Source organism: Salvia splendens, chromosome 8, assembly GCF_004379255.2.
Source record: "Salvia splendens isolate huo1 chromosome 8, SspV2, whole genome shotgun sequence".
Classification (NCBI taxonomy): domain Eukaryota; kingdom Viridiplantae; phylum Streptophyta; class Magnoliopsida; order Lamiales; family Lamiaceae; genus Salvia; species Salvia splendens.
The window spans coordinates 22,965,365-22,974,823 of record NC_056039.1 but is presented as its reverse complement, the minus strand read 5'-3'; the positions used below and the strand labels follow the sequence as shown (position 1 = coordinate 22,974,823).

General features: G+C 36.1%; 1 protein-coding gene across 1 annotated transcript; it reads left to right on the top strand.

Annotated features, from left to right (window-relative positions):
• Nucleotides 1-201: 201 nt before the first annotated feature.
• Nucleotides 202-8,774, top strand: LOC121745177 (uncharacterized protein slr1919). The gene is made up of 16 exons (XM_042138981.1): nucleotides 202-714; nucleotides 2,688-2,863; nucleotides 3,096-3,249; nucleotides 3,411-3,463; nucleotides 3,910-4,053; nucleotides 4,480-4,584; nucleotides 4,665-4,790; nucleotides 5,073-5,228; nucleotides 5,773-5,879; nucleotides 6,027-6,189; nucleotides 6,310-6,375; nucleotides 6,505-6,598; nucleotides 6,950-7,062; nucleotides 7,570-7,640; nucleotides 7,867-8,020; nucleotides 8,201-8,774. The coding sequence occupies exons 1-16, from the start codon at nucleotides 333-335 to the stop codon at nucleotides 8,597-8,599; spliced, it is 2,463 nt and encodes an 820-aa protein (XP_041994915.1). The 5' UTR covers nucleotides 202-332; the 3' UTR covers nucleotides 8,600-8,774.
• Nucleotides 8,775-9,459: the final 685 nt, after the last annotated feature.

Below are 9,459 nucleotides of genomic sequence, written 5' to 3'. Positions count from 1 at the left end.
TAAATTTAAATATTGTACAAACTCTAAACTATGATCTGAACCATTAGAAAATATAAGCGATAAAATAATGGCAACAAAAAATGACAACACAATGTGTTGATGCTGAATTGAAATTGTGTTGTCATTTTTTGTTATGGTTATTTTGTCATCCGTTAATATCATTATCCTATATAAATTTAATTTAATTTTGCAACTGAAATTCATGAGTAGTAAATAATCCATTCTATCTGCTTCTCCACTGCGAACAACGAAAAACATCCATGGTTCAATTTCTCCCATATAAAATCGGCTCAATTTTCCCCTAATTCTGCGGCTGAAAATCGCCGCAGTCTATGGCGTCGTTATCGCCGCCGTCTCCCGTTCTATGCCATGCGGGAACTCCACCTCGAGGCAGGAGCAATGAGCTCAGCAGAAACAGTAGGATTGCGAGCCCTAACAGTAAGCAAAACGGCGGCGCGCTGGGGAACGTCATTGAAGTCGTGAAGAAGGATGTGAAGTTTATGGGAGATGGCTTGAGCAAAGGATTGGAAGTAGTGCATAAGGATGTGAAGGTTTTAGGAGATGGTTTGAGCAAAGGATTGGAATGGGCGAATAAGGCGTTTCGGATTCCAGAGGTTTCGAAGACGGTGGAGGATTTTGTGTGGCTGCGGAATGTGGAGGATCCCCTGGCCGCGGCGCTCCGGTTTCCGTCGTGGCCGCAGCCCTGCTATACAGGTACTAGTTGATGGTGTTTATGAATTTCAATCTTGTATTTGAAGTATTCCTGATGAGTTCAAAATTTTGGGCACGAAAATTAAGATATTGTGTTGAAAAGTAGGAGAAAAGAATAAAGTAAGAAAGTTAAAAGGAGAGTAAAATAGCTGATTGAATAAAATAAGGCTAATTGGATGTTTTGTTTTTTGTCAAAAAGGGAAATAACTCAACTTAATTGGTATATCCCAAAAAATGAATAATGTTGTGATGTGTATAGTTTTCATAACTATTTGGGAGGTGTTTGGCCTGGTTGTTATTAAAGCCCCGGTTGGTTTGGTTTTAAAGCAATCACATGATGTTCAAGTGAGGCAAGCTATAAATGTAAGGTCTCAAGAATTTATAAACTAAAGTATTTGGATGTTGAACTTAGTATAGGATATAAAGAGAAATGGTAGTTGGATAGTGAGAATTGTGAGTTTGAGAGTGTGGGAATTGAGGATGAATGAAATTTGACTTGTTTGTATAATCGAGTAATTTTTGTAAATTAATTGTTATTTACTCCCCCGTCCACAAAAAATAGTCCCATTTTTGGACGACACGTATTTTAATGAGAAATTGATAAAGTAAGAGGGAAGAAAAACGGTAGGTAAAGTAAGAGAGACATAGAGAAAAAACATGTAAAGTATGTGTGAGGTGAGAAAAAGTGGGTAAAGTATGAGTGAGAAACTTTGTATTTTTAGAAATGAGACTATTTTCGGTGGACATCCTAAAATAGAAAAATAAAACTATTTTTTGTTGACGGAGGGAGTACAAGATATGAAAAATAAGTTGGTATTGAAGAACTTATTTGGGAGCTTGTAAGTTGTTAACGCTTATTTTTATAGCTTGGAAACTGTATAGAAAATTTCACTCTTCTCTAGAACTTATAAGCTCAACCAAACATCCATTTAGTCCCTATCACACAAATGAACGCAATGAACTTTTGCTTGAGTACTGATGCAAGTGTGTGCTTGTGTGTGATGAGGACAAGAAATTGTATTTTTTGAGTACTCAATGTATATTGCTCCCTTGTTTTTACAATTTAGGGTTTAGAGTAAAGTGCATTTTGGACCATCTACAGATGACCTTTTTTAAGATTTGCATTCTAAACAATACCCTTCTGTCCCTTAAAAATATACCACTTTTGCCATTTTGGGACGTCCCATAAAAATAGACTAATTCTATTTAAGGAAACTTTTCTCTCTCTAATGAGGTGAGTCTCATTCTTCATTAACAATACTTCAATCACTTTTTCTTTTTATCTCTCTCTTACTTTACCAATTGTGCATTACTCATGTAGTTTCAAATGTTGTCTATTTTTTAGGGACGGAAGGGGTATGTTTTTGTCATTCGATTCTTGTACAATATGATTTTCTACAAATTTTGGTGTCTTTTAGAAGGAGCATTGTTTGAGGCTAAAAAGATCAATTTACTCGTGTTAAGGACCAAAAATTGTCTTTACTTATTGTGGTCTCGATCTCGTTGCAATGCCGCCAACCACCACATGATGTCGCCGGTTGTCCAATGAGAACCTCGACTACCACCAGTCCCCTTAAAAATTCAAGCAAGGATAACTAATCAACGGGTAAAATGAAGCAAACAACATCCAAATTTTTTTAAAATAGTTGGATTTGGAACAAAAAAGTTCACCAAATTCTCGTAGAAATTGACGATACGATCGCAACAATTTTGATTCAAGTGAACTAAGAACATTTAGCATCAAGAATCATGCTGAAATATGAAAGACATTGATCGAGAAATTGACACTTAGATCATGTTTACCTTGCTTGAGTTGGTTGCATAATCTTGTGGCATGTGTATGAGAACTCATGTCAACCTTTTGTCTGAAAGTACGACTTTCAGGGCCGTGAGCTTCTTAACAACTGGTGAATGATTATATTGATAAAACTGAACATTCTTGATTCCATTCTGATCTTTTTATGGTGTTCCCACAGAGCTCACTGGTGCTGATTTGTTTATGGCTGATATCATGGCCTTAGAGGTGTATTGTTGGTATATGTACTCATTATCCAAGATGTGGACAAAGCCTCTTCCTGAAACATATGATGCAGAGGCAGTTACAGAGTATTTCACCTTGAGGCCTCATGTGGTGATCCTCCGGCTTCTTGAGGTAATAAAAAGTTTAGGAGGAAATATTTTTTAAAATTTAAAGGTTGTGTTATTTTGTGCTCTCCTCATACTTGGCATTGACGTCTTCAAATTATCTGAAATTCTTTTAGCAATTGCTGTTTTTATTTGTATTGTTGGAAGTTCTTGGTGACTACCCTTTTGAGTCATTAAAAATAGTAGCTAGAAGTTTTATTCCTAAAACTGCGTCCTGACTCGCCTTAATGTTTTGAAAGGTCCTTCTTGCCTTTATTTCTGCTACAATCAAGTCCAGAATCTCTAGCATCAGCTGTGATGCAGAGGAGGATGCTCGCAAAAGTGTATCTGATTACAATTTTGGGATAATTTTAAAAGACACGATTCTGAATTTGGGTCCAACTTTTATCAAAGGTAACACGATTTCTACATCATGGAAGGAAGCTGGAGTAGGAAATAATTATTGAGTTTGCAGAAGCATGAACATGCTCAACTGGCTGTGACTATCTAAATGAGATACTACTATTATTTGCATTTGTTACCTAATTTTGTAATGCGTGTTTATCTGTGTGCAGTTGGTCAGTCCCTTTCTACAAGGCCAGATATAATTGGTGATGAAGTCTCAAAGGTGTAAAACTGAACCATTTATTTATTTTGAATTGCTGTGTACTAGGGACCTTTCTTTAAATTGAGCTAACTTATCTCTAATATACAGCTTGTACACTTTACGTATTTCACCAAAAGTTTGTGCCATAGCAGTACATAAGTTTTTGTTATCTTGACCCGGCCCGCAACTGAACTCAATTGTCAATATCCTCAGATCCATTTGGCAGTCCCATATTTACCTAATTAATGTTCGGCGTCTTTATTAGTCGATTTGACTAACACTCTATTTAGCTTCTCATTCAACCAAAAGAACAAAGAAAGAAACTCATTTGTTAGCTCTTTGTGATAACCGATAATACTGTGTAGACTGTAGACATAATGATAATTCCCATGTTCTGTTCTGTATGCCGAAAATAATTCATAATTCATATTTCATATTTCATTTTCTTGCCGAAGTTATGATTGCAGGCATTGTCAGAGCTGCATGATCAAATCCCTCCGTTCTCACGGGCTGAAGCGATAAAGATTATAGAAGACGAATTAGGTTTTCCTGTGGACACTCATTTTAGCTATGTCTCTGAGGATCCGGTAGCTGCAGCTTCATTTGGGCAGGTATAGATGGATTTTGTGTTATGTTGTGGGCTATGGAACTATTGTGGAAATTTAAAAATTGACATCATTTATACTCCCTCCATCCACGAAAAACACTCTCATTTTTCCATTTTGGGGTGTCCACAAAAAATAATCTCATTCCAAAAATGGGAAGTTTCTCTCCCACTTTTTCTCCTCTCTCATACTTTACCCAGTTTTTCTCCTCTCTCATACTTTACCCAGTTTTTCTCCTCTCTCTCATACTTTACCCACTTTTTCTCCTCTCTCGTACTTAACCGATTTCTCATTAAAACCCGTGCCATCCATCCATGGGCCTATTTTTCATGGATGGAGGGAGTCTGTAAGATTAATTATGGACAAATTTCTCTACTATGTTTCTTAGTTTGCCACTGTATAGTTCTCTAATGTTTTTGTTAACATTTTAAGGTTTACAAGGCCAAAACCCATGACGGATTTGATGTGGCTGTGAAAGTTCAGCGTCCTAACTTACATCACATAGTTGTTCGGGATATTTATATTCTTCGTAGAGGGGTTTGTCTCATTCACTTGCATGTCATCTTTCTTTCAGAATAATATAAGATGCTGAATTAACACCGAGCAATTCTTTTTAGCTAGGACTTCTGCAGAAGATAGCTAAAAGGAAAAATGACCTTTGTCTATATGCGGATGAATTGGGAAAAGGTCTGATAGGGGAGTTAGATTACAACCTTGAGGCGGCTAATGCATTAGAATTCATGGTAAATGTCTGTTATGAACTTTATTTGGTTGTTTCCCATCATCTCATGCATGTATTTCCCTTCAAAGGTGTAGGAAGTTTTCTGTATTCATATTGAGCAAAATAAATGCTATCTTGATGATCTTGGTCATACATGTAACTGCAGCAGAGATGCATAGCAAATAAGTTGTTCATGGGAAGAAGCATTTCCCCGTCTAGTATGCTGACACTATCAGAACAGTATACTAATCCTATTTAACTTTTAAAAATAGTTTTTGAATACTATTCATTCAATTTTCTGCAGGAAGCTCATTCTCGGTTCACATTTATTTGTTTGCCAAAAGTATTTAAGCATTTGACTAGGAAACGAGTTCTAACTATGGAATGGATGGCTGGTGATAGTCCAACTGAGTTGTTATCTGTTTCATCTGAGGAGTCCAACCTAAAGCTTCTTGATTTGGTATGGGAATAACTTGAGGCTGAACTGCTGAAATTCAAGATTATACATAAAGTGCATCTATTTTTTTTTGGATGATTAAATGATTTTAAATTTAAAGGCCGCACCACGGAGGACTTGAACCTGAGACCTTTGGCCTCATGCATTAACCTCTCTACCGCTTGGCCAACTCACACACACCATAAAGTGCATCTATTGATTTCAAGAGAAGTAGTTAGATCTTCATGTTTCCCCTATAATAACATTGAATGACTAATCTAGCTTCTATTGCAGAAACAAATGAATATTAGATTTTTTTCTAAATTTTAGATACACATGATGGAGAAGTGGTAGGCACTAAAAAGATATGTTCAAGTTTATACATAACTCACATCATAGAGATTAGAGACGGTGTCCTATTTAAAACTTGAGTATAATTTCTAGACTTAGCATTTTAACGTATCATAGGGAAGGAGTAACATCATATCTACTGGTCCCATTATTTTTCGTGATTCACCTGTATTCTTGTACCATTTAAAAGCTCTTAGGTACTGCTATCCTACTTTAGGTTAGCAAAGGTGTGGAGGCATCACTTATACAACTTCTTGAGACTGGCCTGATGCATGCTGATCCACATCCGGGAAATTTGCGTTGCACATCATCTGGGAAACTTGGGTACTCACCTGTTCATAAATATATAATTAATAGGCACATATACTTAAAATAAAATTTCAATCCTAAAAGCATGTTTGATCATGGATTAGTTATATTATGATGTCTAATAGTACTTGAATGCATCACTTTACCAATTTACTGGAATAGGTTCCTTGATTTTGGTTTGCTCTGTCGGATGGAGAAGAAGCACCAGTACGCTATGCTTGGTGCCGTCGTTCACATTGTAAATGGTGATTGGGCATCTCTTGTGTATGATTTGACGGAAATGGATGTGATTAGACCTGGGACTAACATAAGGCGTTTTACCATGGTAGCATTCATATCATTAATAATTTTAAACTACACTTGCATATGGTTCTTAATGTCATCTCGTGAGTGGTGTTTGCCTCAAACAATTGGATCAGATAATCCGACTTTCTGAATAATGCAGGACCTGGAAGATGCCATGGGGGAGTTGGAATTTACCAATGGAATACCAGATGTCAAGTTTAGTCGGGTGAGAATCAATAAATTGATCAATAGAGTATAATCTCAAATTAACTTTATAATGAGACATCTGAAAATTCTTTGTGTGCCTTTCTATTTGTATGTGGTCCTTTAATGATTTAAATTTCTTAATCTGAAGGTACTGGGAAAAATATGGTCTGTCGCTCTAAAGTATCACTGCCGCATGCCTCCATACTATGTTCTTGTCTTGCGGTCTCTGGCATCTTTGGAAGGTAATGTTTCTGCCTACCTTAAAAGGGGGATGCAAATTCATTGTGTGTATGCCTCTGTTATAATGCTTGATAGTCTGCAACTTATGAATGTCGAAGATGTCGTCGAACATATACCTGTGGAGAGCCTCAAACGGTATTTGGTTAGGAAGGGACATCACGGAATGTGCATAAAATTTTCCATTAAGTCCATGTTTTTTATGAGTTGCTATATATGGACATCAACTTAATATATATACCTTATATATACCTAATTACCTATTAAATACTACTTTTCATTCAAACTACCTAACTTGGTGTGTGCACAGTAATAATGTTTTAAACTATTACCTGATTCCCTTGTTTGTTCTGCAGGATTGGCGGTTGCTGCGGATCCTACATTTAAGACGTTTGAAGCTGCATATCCATATGTTTTTCAGAAGCTTCTTGTTGACAATTCTGCTGCTACAAGGAGAATCTTGTACTCGGTACCATATGGATGACAATTTAATTTTATGGTTTACTATCGTATATAAGCACTTGCAATTCATCTAACACATTTGACCTAGTCAGTGCCTTCCTGTTTTGTTAAGTTACTCCCTCCGTCCCGTGCTACTCGCACGTTTGCTTTTCGGCTCGTCACAAAGTCCTTACACTATTTATAATTTAAGTTAGAATTAATGCATTTAATTAATATGTTAGTTTAAGTTAAGAGCTCTTTTATTAAGTGATGTCTCATTACACCTAAAATTCTTTTTTAATTACACAAAAAAATCAATCCCAAATTTACGGCCTAAAATGAAAAGTGCGAGTAGCATGGGACGGAGGGAGTATTATTTTCTGGCTAAGATGTTTGTATTGATTGCATGAATGATTGGGAAAACACATAAATCGAACTTCAGACACCAAGAATTTGGCTACTGAAAGTCTATATTCTGAATGTATTACCATAACCTCTGAAACCTTTTTCTAATTACTCTGTTTCAACTTTTCAGGTTGTGTTCAACAGAAGAAGAGAATTTCAATGGCAAAAGCTTGCTGTTTTCTTGAGAGTTGGAGCAACCAGGTAAATTAATACTGAATTTTCTTCTCATAGTTTGAATTATCGAAACGTTTCTTGCATTCAAGTATTGGCAAGTGGTCAGAACAAATGTAGGCTGTTTCTCCTTCAGAAGAATTTGTGTTTCCTTTAGTTTTGTTACTTTTCAATTTTCTTTTGTTTTTTTTGGGATGGACCAATGCTATCTCCGTTGCATTTTGGTCTATAACCTACCATTTCCATTTTGTTCCAGGAAAGGGCTGAAATCATTGGTGAAACAAAACACGCATACTTCTCTCGAGCAATCTGCAACTGGAATCACTCCAGAAGTGAATCTCACAAACCTGGCATTGAAAATTTTACCATCCAAAAACGGCCTCGTTTTAAGAAGACTCTTGATGACTGCAGTAAGCACCTATGCTTCAACCTATTTTATGCTGTTGCATATCAACATTTCACTTTCTATTCAAAAGTATGCGTGTAAAGTGCGAGTCACTTATTAAAATCATGAATACTTTGCAGTAGAAAGTGAAATGTGAGTTTTATCTTCCTTAGTTTGAGACAAAAACCATCTCTTTGTCCAACAGGATGGAGCTTCACTGATTCGAGCGCTCGTTTCGAAAGAAGCCATTTCATTCCGCCAAGAGCTTTGTCAGGTCGTTGCAGACATTTTATACAAATGGATATCTGGAGCAATGGAGAAAGGTCTCAATATCCCCAAAGGTAGCTCTCCATTCACAGATGCATCCTCTACAAACGACGAATACAAATCTGTCTTTACAGATCGTCGTCTCAGAGTGATCTTCTCCAAGTGCTATAATTCTGCAAGGAAAGATCCTCTATTGGTCTTAAGATTCTGCTATGCTTCATTATCGATGCTCTTCATGGCATCGGCTATGGCTTGTCGAAGAGTGTTGGCCGCCCTCATCAGAGCTTACTTGAGTCGCGCATCCTATAACTGGAAGCAAATCTCTATAGCCAACTAAGGTACTGCTCGAAGCTTTTCCTTGAAGATAATCTAAGAGGAGCAAAACATCCGTTGAAAGGTTACTCTGTAGAGAAAAAAGCTTATAAATAAATAGTGTTATTTTAAAATTTTTGACTATGTAATTATGTAAATGGTAAAATCTTATCCCTTAAATACTTTTTTTTACCTACAAATGTTTTGTGAAAGACAATGATTCCGTCCCATTAAAAATGTAACGTTTTTTTTCATAAAAAATTAAACGTTTTCTAAAATGGAAATACCATAATCTCTACTTCTTTCCCTCTCTTTTATTTTAATTTCTCTTCATTAACTCACAAAATAATATTACATAAAATCTCGTGCTAAAAGACAAACGTTTTATATTTAATGGAATGGATGAAGTAGCTCTTTACTCGAAGGTATTGGATAACGAAGGGATCAAGTTTGAGTTTATTTGAGCGTCAAATTGTTATACTAAAAAGAACAACCTGTATATCTTATCTCAACTTTGTATTGATTGATCATTCTGAATATTTTGTAATTGAGAGTTGAGAGGCTCCCTTGAGTTCACTCACAAGAGAGAGTGTAGGTTGTTGTTGTTACGTTACATACTAGAAGCACACTTAGAGCTACTTATTTGTTGTATGTAACCTTTTCTCCAATATTTTGAGGATAAATAATTTTCATGATTTTGCTTTTGTTTTTTCTTTTAATTCGAGCAATAAAGGTGACCGAGTTATCACTCGAGTTTTATTATCTGGTCTCCTTGTAGGATTAAATAAGTATTTCACTCTAGATAGGAAGGAGACTACCTGAACGACATCAATCCTCTAGAATTCTAACTTAGAGATTGCAAATGATGCTAACACTGAATATCAT

Bases quoted from the DNA above. Each gene is read 5' to 3' on its own strand.
- LOC121745177 (XM_042138981.1), top strand. From the start codon at position 333: ATGGCGTCGTTATCGCCGCCGTCTCCCGTTCTATGCCATGCGGGAACT. The intron at 715-2,687 runs GTACTAGTTGAT...GTGTTCCCACAG, and splicing joins GCCGCAGCCCTGCTATACAG to AGCTCACTGGTGCTGATTTG. The intron at 7,063-7,569 runs GTACCATATGGA...TCAACTTTTCAG, and splicing joins CAAGGAGAATCTTGTACTCG to GTTGTGTTCAACAGAAGAAG.